The following is a 19,051-nucleotide window of genomic DNA, read 5'->3' on the forward strand; positions in this document are numbered from 1 at the left end:
ACTACCGTTTTAAATACATTTATGTGAGCTTTTGAAAGTAAATAGATTTTTAAAATAGTAAACTTTAACCAATGTTTACTTACCCTGAGTTTGAGTCAGTTGCCCATTTTTGAAGATTTTGATAAATGCTTATGTATTTCTCTTTGCTTAATATTTGTTTCAATTTATCATGAACAACGTGAAGGTTTTCTTTGTCAGAGTTTTTATTTGAGTCCAGCATCTGCAATAAAAGAGGAAATAAATAATAAGAATTAAATAAAAAAAATCGAAAATCCATTATAATTAGCTTATTTATCTTATACACTTATTTCTCAAAAAAGCTAATGTTGCCTTTTTTATAATACTACATTAGATTACGAAATGTAAATTTGGTAGTAAAACTGCTTAGAAGTCTTTTTTAAGACATTTTAATTTTCGGTCTATAAATATGACCGTAATAAAAGGGATACAAGTTAAGGTAATGTCATCTTTTATGTAACCAGAGCTTCATACTTTTAAATTTTGTACCATCACGATATGTAATCCATTCGGAAAAAAACGTACTTTTAAAAAGCTGCTTTCATTTCTTCTAAAGAAGTGAAAAACTCGTTTTGCATCAAAAAGAGACCTTTTTTTAGAAGCTAATTTTAACAAAGAGGAATTAAAAGTTGGTAGCATTAAGAATATTTGAAGTTGCTACCAGCTCCAGCTTAGGAGTACGTTTCACCAAAGATAGAGCTACTGATTGGTTTACCATTTTGCTAAATAAAATGGTGGTAAATAAAGGAGACATACTTTTAGTATTTATAAAAATTGTGACTACCATCAAGGATTGTTTTTTTTAACTCGTTGAATGCCATGGAAGTCACCGCTGACCGACACTGAGTTTATTTGTAGCACCACTGGGGTCACCGGTGACCGGCGAAGCCAAGATTATTAGAAATACATAACTTGAGTAAATTGTTAATTTTTTTTAATATTATTATCGTTACCAAAATGATTTGAAGAAATTAATGCAATATAGAACACACGAAAATAGTTTTATTTATATGCACGGCGATGCCAATTTGCTCCGGACAGCGAATAAATATTTTCAAATGGTAGTTCATTAATTGTGATTCTTGGTTTAATAAATTAAATTTAGAAGATTTTTATTCACCACTATTTCTAAACAATTCGCTGGCTTATATTATTCACCACTATATCAATACATACCCTCTAACTTATGAAGATTTTGAAAATAATTCTTTCTAGTGGTAGCGAACCAAAGTAGAAATTTTAAAGCAAATGGATCTCCCATAAAACTTTTATCAGAACTTAAGAATCTAGCCAAATGGCCTGCACTTTCATAAGTAATAGTGGACAAGTTACGCTAAAATTAATTTTTTTCAAATATTAAGACATTAATTTTGCTACCGTCTGAAAAGAAGATTTCTGAAACTACGGAAATTCCGTAGCAGTTGGAGGGTATGTCAATATATACTCCAATGCATACGACCGATCATCAGCTACGCAGCCCCGGCATGGAGCACAACCATTGCTACTCAAAAGAAGAAACTGGAGAGAACTGAAAACGAATTTCTCAGATACATCACTGGAGCCCCCAGATCCATGAGAATGAAAAATATAAGAAGAGATTTAAAAATCAACAAAATAGATGAACACATAGCTGAACTATGTGCAAGTTTCTTCAGAGGTGCACTCTCCTGTCATATATGCAACTACTTTAAAAACTTTTATTTCGAGCTAATCAAAGACAATATAAAATATAGCCCGGCGACCGCCCTTTTCCTATCCGATGGAGTTTTGTCCCGTCAATTTTGTAAATACTTGTATATATTTTTGAGCATTTATTATCATGCATTTTTCCTTTTCTCTGTGGCTACTGTGCACCTGAGAAGCTCGGGAGTAATACCTCTGGGGGAGACGAGGCAGTCTGCCACAAAAATCTCTTCTCTCTCTTAAATTTGTTTGTTTAATATCGCTACTTAATTTTAATTTTCACTCAGTAAATGTTACTGAACCCCAACTTTCACCATTCATTTGCGCTTCGGCGATTTACTATTTATTCCCACTCAGATGAATTAGTTAGAGCCCCTGCCGGGGCTAATGCTAAGATTACCACCACATATGAGTATGAGTATATATATATGTCATGCAAAACCTTTTAAAAAATTAGAAAGATTTGTCTAATATTTGCAAATTTAGTTTGTAGTTATTTGCAGTGTGGCCAGACGGCAAACCGTGTAAAATTGACATGGCATTCAACGTGTTAAGTGAAATAAATCTGTATGAAAATGTGTCCAAACGGATCTGTAAACATATCATAAAAAAGGAAAATTTAAATTCTAGCTAATGAGGAATTAAAACTTTCGATAATCCCTTTATAAAGTAGAATTTTGTAGGCACTTAACTCATTTTTAATGTCAATTTATCAATTGTTTTACCACCCGGTATTCAAAATAATTAAAAATTATATGTTAGTGTGTAAATTTTGTTTTCATTCAAAATATTTTTGAGAAAATTTCAGGCTAAAAGGCGAAAAAAATCAATATACCAGTGCATAATTAAGCAAATATCTTCTGAGGAAAAACGAGATACAATTAAATTACTCTAGGTTTTTCGCTGAATTTGATTAATCAATTTTGAAAGGAATTTGTTATAATCAAATTTCCATTTAGATATTACTATCGTACAAATTTTGAAAATAGAAATTTGTGTTTTAGAACGTTAAAATACTTTTTCATTAAAGAATATGAGAATAATTATTTTCTAAATGCGTACGTATAGTTGCCAATTTTTGCACTTTTTATGAATTATATTTGAGTGAGAGATACAATTGTATCTCTCACTTTTTATGTTCATATTATTACATAAAAAGGAATTCATAATTTTAAAAAAAAGCATGCATACTACCTCTTATAAGTGTGAAATTAAATACCTTAGGTTGTAAAATATACACTTAACATCTAAAACAAAGCAAGTGATGTTATCTAATTGTAACCTCTTTTAAGTGTCAAATAAAAATCTTTGGCTGTAAAATATCAACCTAAGGTCGAACTGGTGTAAGAAAATGCACCTCAAGTTTTGAAATATGAGGTTGTGTTTCGCACCCAACTCAACCTCACTAAATACACCTCTATTTCAACTTCATGAAAACAACCTCAAATAAATCTCAAAAACACAATAAATTTTTTGTAAGGGAAACAGTTTTTTTTAAAACTTTGTTTTTTATCCGTAGCCGACCCAATTTTTGGGTTTACGGATACTGATGTTCAACTCCGTAGTCTTCTAATTTTGAACCAATCCAGAAGACAAAGAAACTCCTGGAGCAGTACCCCCAGAGATATTGATTTGTTATGGGAACATTAGCGACTCGACAGATTTAACGTGCATCGGTCATCATTTACTACAAGGGTAGTCTTCGGCAGCCGGGGATCGAACCCACGGAATCTTGGACATGGGCCCAGTGTCCTACCAGCCAGGCTATCTCGGCCTCAAGGGAAATAGTTGTGGAGAATGAGTATTTCCTACGAACAGCACTTAGTCACTAATTCATACAGTTAGCAACTTTTTCAACTAATTTAATCTATTGGCAACTTCTTTTAGATAATTCAGTTCGTTGGCAACTTTTTTAATTAAGAAATACTAATTATGAAATTTATGTATAAAATTCTTTAGTTTTCAACATCATAATACTGAATTTTTATCGCTAATTGTTTCGATATTTTGTTTTGAAATTGTTAACTCTTTCATCAGGCACTCTCCGGGATAGAAATCAGGAAGGAAAACTAAAAATTGAATAATGAGTTAAAACGAATATAGATCAAGTACTTACTTTTTCTGTTAATTCAGCTATTCTACAGGCATAGTGCTGAAGTTGGTTGGCATTGTGAATTTTTGAAGAATTAAGTTTCTTTTGGAATTCATCTACATTACAGAAATCTATATAACCTTTAGCCGTGCTGTTACCATTTAACTAAATACAAATAAATGAAAAAAAGTAAACTGATAAAATAATTACTTTTGTAAAGTTACACAAGCATTAAATAATTGAATAATGGATAAATAAATAATGAATAAAATAGTAAATGAAGAACGAATAAATGAATAAATAAATAATGAATAAATTAAAAATATGTAAATGAATAATGAATAAATGAACAATGAATAAATAAATAATGAATAAATGAAAAATTAATAATGGATAAATGAAAAATGAATAAATTAATTGAAGCAATTATTATAATGCATGTTTATTAGTATGGATTTTAAAAATTTCATATTTTAATTGTGCTCAGCATTCTTTTAACCCTTATATGTAATAACTGCTAATAAGTAAAGTTGGTCCTTTAATTCTGTCCCGGATGCAGAGTTTAGTTCTTCCGAATAAAAGGTTGAAAGTTTTTTACTACCAATTATTGGACTTTTCTGGTTAAGCAACAGACCTGTATAGCTTGCTCACATAACCTACATGATTTAGAATAAATTTGAAATTTTTTCCGGCAATTTCTTATTAGTTTAATACAGATGTGAAATATAATGTAGAACTAAATTTACAAACATAACATTCTGTGATATATATATTTTTAAATGATATTTGCTTGTATAATTTTATGCTTACTCTCTTTTAAAAATAAAAAAATTGTCAACATATAAAAATGGATCAAAATTTGAATATCAAGGCTCCTTACCAGTAAAAAGTGATTTTGTCTTAAATGCTATCTGGGCAACGTTGAGCTGTGCCAAAAATAAATAAATCGAGTTTTTTAATATAAATAATCCCAAAAAATCTTTATTAGAAAGATTAAAAAAATCTTTATCAAAAATACACATATTGGTGATAACAGTCGATATGCATGTTTCAATCGTACAAAAACAGCTCAGGACTTCAAGACACAAGACTTGAAAGGAGTGAATGAGAAGTAACCAAAGTGATTTGAAATATAAAACGTAAAGTTGCCAGCCATGGAAAATAAAGGTTAGAAAGAAAACTAGACAAATCTCAGTAGCCAAGAGTGAAGATGAACTTTTTTCCATTATTTCCATTTTTCTTTGGCAGCTTTACGTTTTATATTCCAAATCACTTTCGTTTCTTCAAATTTATGCCGAAGGTCTAGAAAACAGATGCCTATTTTTGAGATCTTAAAAAATGTCGACTGTTATATCCAATATGTATGTTTTTAAAAAGTTATCTTAGAGTACGAATGTGCTAATGAGGAAGATAGAACCCACTCTGCTGATGATATTTTTTTAATGGAAACGAAACGGCTGGTTTTCAATTAAAATTATATGAAATCATTGAAAACTAATAATGTAGAAAACAAAGAATTCATCATACAGAACCGAAAGGGTTGTTTTTCCTTCTTTACTTTTTTTATTTTTTAATTCTATTTAAGTATGATTTATTTGCATTTTTATTAAGGTAAGACTGTTTTTATAATAAATTATTAGTAGATTAGTTTTTTAATACATTTAGTTCTCTTTTCGAAATACTGTAAAACCACTTCAGTTAACCTTTTTAAAATAGTTTATGTCTGAATTTTCTTACCAATTTTGACGAATCAACTACAGTAAGAAAAAAAGCCCCGAGCAAGTCTCCAGCAGTATCAATGAATTCCGATGAATTTGTATTTTTCAATGCATTTTCTACATCTGGAAAAAAATTATAACATAATCAAAAGCAATTAGTCAAGCTAAGATCTGCCAATAATGAATTGTTCCCCCCCTCTCTTTTTTTCTCTTTAAAAATATGTAAAAGCCCAATTTTATTTAGAATACTTTTGTATTTTTATGGAAATACAAACTTAATTAACAAAGTAATTATTTGGATTTATTCTTGATGCTTTCAAAAATGGCTATAGAAATTTTAAACATAAACCGTACACTGCTATACCAATTATTGGTGACCAATTTTACCTTTTTTGAGGACATATAATATGATATGAAATTCAAGTTATGGCTCGAGAGGTGCGTGAGGAAGTAGTACAGCACGTAATAGAGCATTGGAATGAAATTTTTTTTGTCTTATAGTACGACAGAGATGGAAATAATTTTAATACATCTGCTGCCTACTATGCTGAAATGTCACGAATTCATACTTACGGTGGTTTTGTGGTATTTTATGGCTGCTGGACAGACCTTAAATTGTTGCTAAAATTAACTACATTTAGAACTTTGACAATATCGCGGACATAACTTGAAAATTGCTATAATTAACACTAAGTTTACGGGACGCGTCATTTTGACGCATTTCGAATTTTAAAAACCCGTTTGCATTTTTATTTTATCTCTTGTAATGACTTTTATCCATTGATCGAGGTAAATATATATTGAAGTTTATTTTCTTCAAAAGCATTCTCTTCTTAAGCATTCTGAAGTATTGAAATTCTCTTTGTGATATACCTATCCCTACGGATATGCGTCAATTTAACGCGATCGTAATTTAGACAAAATTTTGAGTAAACATGGCGCAAGTGGACATCTCTGTAAGTGCTGTTATATGTATTCGTTCCTGCGTCAAAGTGACGCGTGTTCGTAGAGGTAGGTATATAAGAAACGTTCGTAAACCTATAGTGTTAAAATAAAAATACTTCCCTGCGAGTAACAGATAGACGATGAAAAAATAAATTAATAAATTATTTAAACTAAAATGTTAGGATTAGAGGAGAGGTTGAAGAATTCAAATTCTCTTGAACTAAGCATTCGGCTTGGTTACCATTATAGTTTATATGTCGTACAAGATAATTTTAAAAGTTGACCAACCTTGTCCCCAAAGCACAAAAATAAATCACTCACCATCTGTGAGATCAGTTAATAGTTTGATGTAGTTTATCGCCTTATGAGCTTGACTAGACGTTTTATGTGGAACGATTCTTAAAATATTAACTCCAGTTTCAATTAAACTCAGGACTGTGTTCCTGAAAAACATAAGTTTCAATCAAAAATAGGTAAGTTTGATGATAGAATAAATAATTGATTTGAAGCATTACTTACAATATTGGAGTTGTATCGTTTTCTTGGAGAGAGTTTAGTGTATTTTCAGAATTGTTGGAAGAAACTACCTGAAACATTTACAAAAAAGCATCACATAAAAGTTGTTATCAGTTTTATACTTAACAGTTTGAAAACAGCCATAACTAAAATATTGTTATTTTGTTCTTCATGAAATCATTGACGTATGTTTAATCATTATTTCTGAATTGTATCGAATGTTAACCAGGCACAAAATATCTCCTCTCTTTAAAAATTCTATTCAAACTTTAAATTCTATTCAATTTTTAAATTATTATCAAAGAAAATAAATAAAGTTAATAATCATTTTACTTACAACTGTATCGCCTGCTGGAGTTTCGGCTTCACTAGGAGCATCACCAATTCTTTTATCTGTAATAATTAAAATTTAGTAAAAGATAATTAATTCTGCAGCAAAAAAAATATTAAATTGAACAGAAAATATTATATGAACATAATAGAATTAGAGAGAAGAATAGAATTTTTACAAAATTTTATCATAACTTGAAAACAGTGTCGTTTTTTGACCTTCTATATGTGCGTTTAAATAATTTATATACAGCTAATGTGTTAAATATAAATACTATTTATACCAATAAGAAGAAATATTTTCTTAAACAACAAAAGTTTTCATAAAGAGTAGAGATTATCAGGATTGCAACGGGCCACTATAAATGCAAAAAGTTACTTAACCCTTTGACGGTTATGAACGAGTTCAGCTCGCAATCGAATCGTGCCTCTTGATGCGCGCAAACGAGTTCCGCTCGGGAGCAAGATTTTGACCGTAATGGTTAGTAACGAGCACTACTCGCGTAGTGAAATTTTTCCCCAATGCGAGCTGACGAGCTGAGCTCGTTCGCCTTTATTATTCTGCATTGACTATGTTAAAAACGAAAAGTACGTAAAAACTGTTATTTATGTAATATGAATACTTTAAGAAATTTTTCAAGCGCGCGAGGCGAGCTATCTACCGCATCCAGAGATGCCAACTTGTCAAGTTACTTTCAGTTTAGAATTTCTCCTTTTAAGTAATTTTTTCACCACTATATATCAAAAACTATAAGTAACATATAAAATGCAACGTTAGAGCAACAATCTATTGGTTACTCTACTAGAAAGTAGGCGTAACTGTCCTTCTCCAACAAAAATTTACTGCATAATTTGCTACCACTTTATTATAACAATTCCAGAAGACGGAGCAGTTGCATACCTGCCAACTTTCAGAGTGGTTGTAAAACAATAAACGAAAAACAATCTGACTCAAAAATATATTTATATTTTGATCACGTTGAAATTCGCTTGCGCAAGGATTATTATACTTTCATATATTTATTGTAATTATTTATATGTAGTGGTGGTCAAACTCATTTATAATTATCATTGTAATTCGAAAAGTTAATTGGAATAACCTGAGTATTGCTACCACTTTAAATATGAAAATAAAATCTTCCGGAGGAGTTGGCAGATATGCAGTTGGCATCGCCAGAGAAGAGTGATATTTTCGGAGGAACGGAGGTGGAAAACAGATGACACTTTCGACTACAGTTTGCACGTAATACAGTGCGAATTAATGAAACGAAAACTGCTCATTTCCCTGACCGTCAAAGGGTTAATAATAAATTTCAAAATTTTATTTATTGCAATTAATACTCGCAACTTTTAAAGTTTACCTACGCATAATCATTTCAGATTATTACTGTTAGAGAATGATTTTACTATACATAATAATAATTTGAAATGTAAGTCATGGTGGTAGTTACGGTTGAATAATTAAAGATATAATAAATAAATAAAATTAAATTTAGTTTTCATCACTTTTTGCATTTATAGTAACCTGTGATATCCGTGGTATAGAATAATGACTAATATAACAGAATTATTATGCTTTCACCTTAATTCTAGGGGATATTTCCGTATCGTGATCTGTCGCGCCAACTACAATTGCTAAGGTGCATATTAGATTTTAAACTTGCAATTTTTTTTAGTGTAGATGTTTCCCAGGGGGTGGCTAACATCTACATGTTAGCCAACCCTTTCTGTGATGTTCTTCTTAGTTTTTCGCTGGCCGCTGCCCGGAAGTTGCCAAGACGTGGCAATAATTCTGCCACAGATCACAATACGGAAATATCCCTTAATTCTAACATACATTAATTTTGGTTGATACATTAATCTTTTTCTTTAAAGAAATAACTAGTCGTTTAATAAACTATTCAAGAGCCTTCGATCACATTTTTAAATAAAATAAACGGAATGATTTGGTCACCGCTTTTTTATTTTCCGTTCATAATTCTACAGACGCATAAAATTTTCCACTAAATTTTCATGAAATTCCTGAAAATACTTCTTAACCTCTTCAGCCCCTATCAGACACATCACAAAAAGATTTTTAAAGAGTTTTAACACGTTGAATGCAATGGAGAGTCACCGGCGACCGGCACTGAGTTTGTTCGTAGCGCCACGGGGGTCACCGGTGACCGGCGAAGCCAAGATTATTAGAAACACATAATTCGAGTGAATTTTTAATTTTTTTATATTATTATTGTTACTAAAATGGTTTGAGGAAATTAATGCAATATGAAACACACAAAAATAGTGTTATTTATTTACACAGAGACACCAACTTGCTCCGGACAGCGAATAAATATTTTCAAGTGGTACTTTATTAATTGTGATTCTTGGTTCAATAAATTCAATTTAGTAGATTTTTATCCACCACTATTTCTAAACAATTCGTAGACTTATAAAATTCACCACTTATGTCAGATACGCCTAGTTCATTCTAAAATTCATTCTAAACCTTTTAAATAAACTAGCAAAATATGTCTAATATTTGCAAATTTAGTTAGTAGTTATTTACCCTTTGGCCAGACGGACAAGCCTTGTAAAATTAGAGTGGCATTCACCGTGTTGAACGGCAGTTAAATTTTGAAAAATAGACATATTTTGTTGCATTCATAACAGTTAAAAATATTTTCATTTCGTTTATCGTGGTTATTTCAAAACTGATTTTATAAAAATAATTTAAAGTTGATTAATAATTTAAATTTATTGCGAATTTATGTGGTTTAACCATTCCTTGTCGATGGTGCTAAAATCTATTATCATACGGCAAGGTTTAAGCATATGAAGTGTAAAAATAAAGAAATTGTTTTTCAAATAGGATATTGTAAGTTTCTTACATTTGAGGCAATTTTTTTTCTTGAAAAGGCAGAAAAATAGATTTTTTTTAAAAAATGCATATGTTTTTCAATTTTAGACTTGCTGTGGTAATTTAGAAGTTTATTAATTCTCTGAGCAGTACACAAACATTTGAGTATAAGCACCTTTGTAGTACAAGCATCTTTGACAACACTCATAATTTCAAAAAAATAGTTGTGCACAGATTGTACCACTCCCTATGAATTTTTTGAACTCGTATATTGCAATCAAGATAAAATTAAAATAATTAAACGTAAAAGCATAAATCTTATTTTGACTAGAAAACTAGTTCCCTTAAAAGTGTAAAAATTTTGCTCTTTTCCCTAACTATTTTCCTACGTGGTGGTAAATTAACAATTGAAAAAAAAGCGTTTAATGTAAAAAAAACTTTTAAACTTTGCCAAAGCATAAACACTCTATTAATAGGTCATTGGATTTTGTCTTGTTGCTCTATACCAGCTTGAAGGTTCTCGCCGATTCATTTAATATAGTAGATATTGAAGTTGATAAAAACGAGACTTGGAGTAATGAATATGGGAGGACAAAAGTAAAACATAAAAAATGAAAAGTTATTTGCAGAAGCACAGGTTTAGTGCATGAATTGAATAACATATGATGAAAAATAACATTAATAGATACAAATTATTTACATACATTAATAGATACAAATATTTTACATATATTAATAGATATCGCATATAATAATAGATACCACAGAATTTAAAGAGAATAGTTTACCATGCATTTCTATATTTGCTTTTATTTATTTATAATATGGATTTCAATATATATGTTTACTTATAGTTGTTAAAATTGTTTAAAGTTCGAAAACTAAAATACAAATCCGTAGGTTTAACTCTAACTTTAACTATAAATATAAAATCTTCTGGAAAATCAGTAGGAATAGGCATAGGAATAAGCAGCTATGTCATATTTACTTGATTCAATATTTTTTCCTTTGAACATTGGAAGATCCAAATCTTTTAGAATGTATATTAAAGATGACCAATCACTATCTTTATATAAGGGCTCCAAATCATTTATGAGATCTGATAAGCTGAAAAGAGAAAATCAAAGAGTGCAAAATTCGGATTTATATCGAAATGGCAATTTTTAATGTTTCCTTGATAACTGTAACAAATATCTAAAACTTAAATTTTTAAAAACAGTTTTTAGTACGACACAACTACGGATTACTCTAATATATGTAATAATTATCAAGAATAAGAACTAAATAATAAAAATAATATAAAATTAAAAAAATATTCTTTTTTTGATTGTAAATTCGTTTGATGACAGATTTACTAATTAAGCGACTCAATGCTTTGCTGATTCATAGATTTTCTTGAAAGCTGATTCACTTTTTCAATAATTCAATGATTTTTAATTCATTGATAGGTTGATTCTTAGAAACATTCATTCATAATTTATCAAATCAATATACATGCCCTAAGTTATTAATGTTTTATTCGTTGATTAATTGATTCGCTAACTCATCAAATCACTTGCTGATTTCCTGATAATAGTGAATATTCATTAAATAATGAATTTGATTACCTTAACCCATTGATTCACTAATCCAGTGTTTCCCAAAGTGTGGTACGCGTACCCCCTGGGGTACGGGAATAGTTTAGCGGGGGTACGTGTTCTTATGCGAAATATATTGCAACAAATTAAAATTTCAAAAAAAAAAAAAAAAAAAAATTTAAAAGCAAAGCTAGCCATGAAAATTTACAATTGCGTATTTTTCTATTGGCTGTTTTTTGCAGAGTTAACAGTTTTAATTAGTGGTGTCAAGAGCCAGTTGTGATTTTTAACTTTTGTGCAATTTTTTTATAGTAAAAGTTTGAAATAAATTCTACTTATTTTGATTATTTTTATAAAATATAATTTTTATCCCCAACATAGAATATAGATCGCTGGTTAGTATTGACAAAATTTTGTACCAAAAGAGAAAAAAAAATATTTTTAAAAAAATACATTCATTATTTTGTTAGTGGTACGTAGCGTAACGAAAAATTTAGAAAGGGTACACAGAAGTCATAAGTTTGGGAAACACTGCACTAATCCATAGATTTGCTGAGTCATTGCTATAGCGCGATATTTACTTTATATTTTGATTTGTTCATTTATTGATTTGTTCATTTCTGGGGTTCACAGATTCATTGAAAAACTCATTAATTTATTTGTTTTCATTGATTTACTTATACGTCTTATTCTGCACCAAGAAATAATTTTTATGAATTATGGACACTTACTGTTATACGTTTAATAAGAACGATTTTTCCTTTTAAGTCATAGAAACAATTTAAATAAAACTTTTAATTTTTGGAATATATCACTTTTGTTATTACTATAAATTTTATAGACTCTGAAACTTTGATTGAAATTAAAATATTTTAGACCATATTGCATATTTATACATCAAGTTATAATGTAGTAAATTAATTCTTTGATGCAAGATCTTCATGCACAGTGCGTTAAAAAAATGGCTTTTTTAAAATTCGATTTCTCAGGAACTATTTGACCGATTTCTCTCAAATTTTCTATTTTGCCATGTAAAACTACATTCTTTAAATTGATGTAAAAAATTGTATGTCTCACAATTCCAAACGTTTTTCGAATATTATGAAATGAAGTAATCAAATAATAATTTTTAATTGAAGGTTATCTTACGTTCGGCATTATCTTAGAATGAACAAATTTTATAATTGTGCTCAAAAATTTCACTCGCTCAAAAGATTCTCGAGATATGGCGAAATACCCAAAAAGTTAAAATTTGGGCCCAGATTTCTCACATTGCGGCAACCCTCTATATTTTGGGGGTCAGAAATCTGATTTTACTTGACAGCTTCACATTCTTTTATTATATTTTTTGTTTTCTTTTATTGTTAAAATAATGAGCAAACTAAAACAAAATCAAGTACTTACACTTCTGTATCAATTTGGTCGAATTGAATTTCTTCCAAAAGGTTGGTGACCGTACTCAGAACATCTTCTTGAAGAATATTAGATGATTGCAAACTGACCAACAAGCCTCCGATATTTTCTAAGATTTTACTAATGTCGAGTCGACCTAATTCAGACATTGCTAAACCCATCTGAAAAAAACATACTTATTTCAGTCGTGTGACTACTCTTCCTAAATGAATTATTATTTAAGACAAAGTCCTGTCTGAAAGTCTATGTCTGAATTAAATTGAGTTGATCTAATTAAGATATCGCTAAACTAATCTGAAAGAATTCTTCAGAAGAACTGATTAGCACTCTTCAAAACCAAGGTTTACATTATTGCACCTCTCAACAAGGTGTCCACAACCAGTTTACCCACGAGCCTTGAAAGTTTTAAAAAGCGATAACGAAAATGAAACAAATGTCAATATTTTAGTTTCTCTTTAACCAACACTAAAAATTGTTTTCTGAAGGAAGTAAATATGCATGAAAATTCCAACTTCTAAACCACTTAGAGATAAATTAGTATATCAAAATAAGAAATATCTGCGAGCATTAAACTAAATTTTTCTACCTCTACTGAAACTTTTGAAGGATTGCGGGAACCCTGACAACCTGGAAAAAATAATGACAAACTTTTGTCAAGACAGCTTAAAACTTTCAAAGTTAGCTTCTAATTTAGTTTTCCAAAATCATTTTAGAAGTTGTCACACCACAATAAAAGGAGGAAAATATTTATGAATATTTCAAAATGTGTTTATTTTCCAAAATCTAGCTACCACTTTATTTCAATTTCAAATGCACAGTAAATGCATAGTCGAAATATATATCAAATCTGAAAAAGTTAAACGCATCAATGTCTACTTTACCACTTATAAATTATCGTTGTTTCGAATCCCAGAGATGGTCCATTGAAATTAGATCGAGTTCATGAACAGTCATGAACTTTAAGGAGGCTTTGAATCGGCAATGCCTGACCAGCCCTATACTTGGTACATGCATCCCTTAAAAACCTTTTGTATACGTTCATATGAAAGATTCCTGGTACGTAAACTGGCAATATTTGCCGGCTTTTATGGCCTTCAAACAAGTAGGGCGATTTGTCAAGCCTCAATTATCTACTTAAAAGTATGACTTAACATAAAAAGAATAATTTCAGTTAAAAATAAAATTGAAAACTTACCGTTTTAACAATATTTTTGACATCCAATTGATTCTTAAGTTGACCAAAAAACTCCTTACGGCCAGCGCTGTCCAAATTACATAACCGCTTCACAAGTTTGGTCAAGAGTTCTGTAGAATAAGACTCGGAATCTTGGCTTGTATCACAGAAGTTATTTTGGTTTAAAAGTTCTAGAATCTAAAAAGAAAATATTATTTACCGTTACCTCTACCGTTACTTTAAAAATTACAAATATGTAAAAAAAATTATTTTTTGAATTTCAATAATAAATATAAATATACAATTCTACTGAATTATGAACTGTATCAAAATTTATTGTCGTTTTTATCATATAGAACTCTTTTCAAAAGTGTTGATAATGCATGGCTGCCTACTTTCTACACTTTATGCGGAAAACATTTACTTGTGGTAGCAAATTTTATGTTTTATTGTATGATCCAGTTCAGAACAGGTAGCAGCTTATTTGTTGGCAGCGCAATAATATTTCTATTTATATAATTCACCGCAACTCTAAATAAAAATTATATGGTAACACTTTGAACTAACATAGATGAGAGATGCGATTAAAGCGGCAGCAAAATAAGTCTGTCAAATAAGCCATGACCGCATTTAAGTTACCGCTTTATGTTACCCGCTCGGCCAGGGAGACCCTCGGGTGTGGAGATTTCAAAATTAATAATAGTTTTGCTTCGGATGCTACAGACTGTTTGCTGATTTTTCAACAACTCTTCAGAAGCATACGAAAAAACAGTTTATAATAGAGCAAGCGCCCTCAGCTTCGTATGACGACATTTCCGGGCGTGAGTTCCTAATTAGTTTTAATCCTGCTGATTTGGCCTAACTCCTTTAAAAGTTTCTTGTAATTTTTATGCGACCCCTGATGTATATATATAACGCTTTTAGACTTGTACATTCAGCAAATAAATATATATATATAAAAAAAAGACTAAAAATATAATTTAAAATGAATTTTTAGCTTGGAGAGAGATCGATTGCAGATATGAAATCACAGATACAAGAGTGTGTAGTTCATTGTTAAAAAAAAATATTTTCCCACTGTCATTATATTATTTTAAAATTAAATTATTCATAAGAAAATAATGCATTATTTAATATTGATTTACTAAATTTTAATATTGGTTTTATAACGTGATTTTGAATTCTACGTCCCAAACGTCTCTCTTTTTTCTTTCTTTTTTTTTTTTTTTTTGGTCTTAAGAAAGATACATTGTTTAATATCGTGAGTAACTCACTTTTAACAATATCTATCGTGTTTTAAACTCTTTTAAAGACTCTCGGTAACCTTCTTAATTTTTCACTCTATTTGTGTCTTGATATCGAAGAAAAAGATTTCTACAGTCGATCAATGACCTCGACCTTCGTCTGAAGTGTCGAATTTGATGGGGAAAGTGGTTCGTTTAGTCTACTTATCTTCCTTTAAGCATTGTTTTTATTAAGTGCAGACCTCCCACGCTTTCAACTTAATACCCTCTGGCCATTTCTCCTTACAATGGCTACGGCACGTCACTTTAGTTTAACTTAAAATGATAACCACTGAAAACAGAAAGTGATCAGGTGGGCATAGACGGTCAGTGTCCAACTTTATCGTTTAAGCGCAAGTTTTGGAACGCGTTCCTGTTTTTTAAAATGTTACAGACTGGTAGCTCAAATATTTCATTTTCAGCACCTACAATTAAAGAAACTAAATATTTCTTCTCAATCAGAATATATCAATAACATATAATTGCATATCTTGTGATTTATAATATTTTCCAGTGACAACGAAATGCAAGCTATACTTGATTTAGTATTTTTAATTTTAATTAATTTTTCTACTGCTACCTGTCAAAAATTCAAAGTACAATATAAAGTGCAATTTCATTGCAATTATCTCGTGGTGACACTTTCAGGGCTGCCAACTTTCTACGCTCTTTGTGAAAATTTATTCTAGTGGTAGCTAAATTAAGGTTTTATTGTATTATTTGAATTCATTAAAATTTATTTTCCACACCACTATATATAAATGATTTAAAAATTCGTATGCAACACCACTTTGCCTTAGCTCTTTCGTAGTGAGGCTATTAAATATTGGCAAAATTTCTGAATGCTTTGGTTTTTAAATATCTACCACTCCATAAAAGAGTAGTAGTTGGCAGATCTGCACTTTTAAACCCTTGGGGACGGGTGATTCAGAAAAGCATTCGTACCAAGTCAGTATGTAATTAAATAAAAAACGGTAACTTAAATGTAGTCGTTTCTGATTTGACAGACTTACTTTGCTTTTACTTTAATTATTGTTAGTTTAATCATATATATATAATCAATGTTAATTCAAAGTATAACTAAATAGTTTTATTTTAAACAAAGTAACGGTGAATTAAATAAATCAAACAATTATAATTTCGCCTACAAATAAACTGCTAAAGAATTACTTTAATTATCAGTTTTATCTTTTTAACCTGGTTGATACGGTTTTATGCTGGCACGTATTTGTGACAGTCGGCGCGAAAGGGTTAATAGTTACTATTTAATTTGTGACCAATTTATTAAAACTTTTCAAGAAAGCGAAACAGCCGACATCCCTGTTAATTGAATAAAATATCTTTACAGTTTATATGCTAACCTGCTACTACATTCTTCGTAAAGTCACTTTTCCCATCACTGTAAAATTACGAAACTGGCGGGAAAACGGTTAATAGCATTTTTTAACAATATTTAGTTTAAATCATTATACAAAATTTGCACGGAGCTTAAAAAATTTAAAAGTAGTCCCAATATTATAATTTGCAAATTGTTTATCTGGTGTTATTAGTTTTAATTGTTATATTATATCTTGGTCTATGTGATCACTTAATTAATTCCTGTGGAAGCTAAATTTTTATCACAAAATGCTTTTTTTGTTTTTAAAAAGTTATTATAAAATGTTCCTGATCTTGATTATAAATTGGTTTAAAATTATTGAATTTTAAGTGGTAGCTAAACCAGGTAAAATTCCATTTTCCTTTATAACCCTTAACTACAATTTTAATACTTTCGGCTGATGCTCAGGAGCTAAGTTATATTAACCATGGAACAGGGTGGATAACTTTCTACGGTTTGTGAAATAAATCGGTTTAAAATTGTGGATGCTAAATAAGGTAAAAATCCATTTTCTTTTTATACCTCTTAACTGCAACTTTAATATTTTCGGTGGACCCTCAGGAGTTCCGCCGTAAATGGAAATATGTCCAAATGAAAAATGTGGTAGCAGGTTTGCATGAAATTTGCTCAATTCTCGACCGATTTAAAAAAAAAAATATTGCAATTATTTTACTTTAAAGCGAGGTATATGTCACATGATGTATAATTTTGTGTTATTAATATATTTTTGATAGGAATATTCAGCTTTTCCAATTGCAACTGAAGAAATGATTTGAGTCACCAGTCATTAACATTTTGAAACGAGACCAAAAATGGAATAGTGTCGATAAAACAATTAAATTGTAGGAAAAATTACTTAAAAATCTGAAAGCTTAAGTTTCTGATTGCATCCCATTCTATAAAGTATTTTTCAAAAAGCGAAGTAGATGGGAACAAAAACTCTGTTTGTTCGGTTTCATGTTTTATTTATTATTAAAAGGTTATATAATAGTGATAAGTATATATTAATTTAACATAATTATTTATTTATATATTTTTGTAAAAAAATATAGTCAAATAATGTTTTTCGTAAATGATTCAAATGAAAATCAGAGCTAAATAGCTTTTGCAGACTTGCCATACTGAAATCACTAGCTTTCCTCAATACTTAAAGTTTGCAGTGATGTAACAATTAAATAAGCAAACATTTATAAAGCTTCACAAGAACATTAACACGTTGAATGCCAATGAGGTCACCGGTGATCGGCACTGAATTTGTTCGTAGCACCACGGGGGTCACCGGTGACCGGTGAAGCCAAGATTATTAGAAACACGTAATTCGCAGTAAATTTTTACTTTTTTCATATTATTATCATTTCTAAAACGGTTTGAAGAAATTAATGCAATATAGAACACACAAAAATAGTTTTATTTATATACATAGAGATCCCAACTTGCTCCGGACAGCGAATAAATATTTTCAAGTGGTAGTTTATGAATTGTGATGCCTTGGTTAATAAATTCAATTTAGTAGATTTTTATCCACTACTATTTCTAAACAATTCTCAGGCTTATACAATTCCCCATTGTTTTCAGTTAAGTCTTGTTAAACCTATTAAAAAACTAACAAAATCTGTCTAATATTTACAAATTTAGTTTGTAGTTATTTACCGTTTGGTCAGACGGGCAGGTCATATAAAATTAGCGTGGTATTCAACTTGATAAGCGATCTCTATTTGGCTATCAGTGTTTATACATCTAACTTTGAGTATTTTAAATCAAATACTAAAGCAAAATTTCCCTTCACTTTAAAATCTAGGGAAAATGTGCGGCTTCTACCTGAATAAATTGGCAAGTCTGCTTTGGGAAACTGAATCCGAATTTCAATACATTTAAAGAAGCAAATTAAAATAGCACGATGAATAAGTTATCAAAAATATTTAAATGTGAACTTACTTGTGGAAGTTGTATTGACGAATTTAAAATATTTTCTATTTCTTCATCTGTTAGATTTATTTTTTGTAAAATTTCTCTTGTTTGATTAGAATCTTTAAGAAGATTCCGAACAGGAAATCCATCGTCTATAACAAAACAAAGACCATTTTT

At 29.9% G+C, this 19,051-nt stretch overlaps 1 protein-coding gene across 1 annotated transcript in view; it reads right to left on the minus strand.

The window, feature by feature from the left end:
- Positions 1-19,051, minus strand: part of LOC107441908 (uncharacterized) — a 195,311-nt gene that overhangs the window by 158,472 nt on the left and 17,788 nt on the right. Inside the window, exons 6-15 of the mRNA XM_087160784.1 lie at positions 18,902-19,026; positions 14,327-14,503; positions 13,123-13,292; positions 11,130-11,248; positions 7,310-7,365; positions 6,976-7,043; positions 6,778-6,899; positions 5,531-5,634; positions 3,818-3,958; positions 84-220 (exon numbers count right to left, since the gene is read on the minus strand). Coding sequence (XP_087016910.1) covers positions 84-220; positions 3,818-3,958; positions 5,531-5,634; positions 6,778-6,899; positions 6,976-7,043; positions 7,310-7,365; positions 11,130-11,248; positions 13,123-13,292; positions 14,327-14,503; positions 18,902-19,026 — 1,219 coding nt within the window. The remainder of the gene's footprint in view (positions 1-83; positions 221-3,817; positions 3,959-5,530; positions 5,635-6,777; positions 6,900-6,975; positions 7,044-7,309; positions 7,366-11,129; positions 11,249-13,122; positions 13,293-14,326; positions 14,504-18,901; positions 19,027-19,051) is intronic.

The sequence above is a fragment of the Parasteatoda tepidariorum genome, chromosome 4, assembly GCF_982258835.1.
Source record: "Parasteatoda tepidariorum strain Cologne lab strain chromosome 4, Ptep-v5.0, whole genome shotgun sequence".
Lineage (NCBI taxonomy): Eukaryota > Metazoa > Arthropoda > Arachnida > Araneae > Theridiidae > Parasteatoda > Parasteatoda tepidariorum.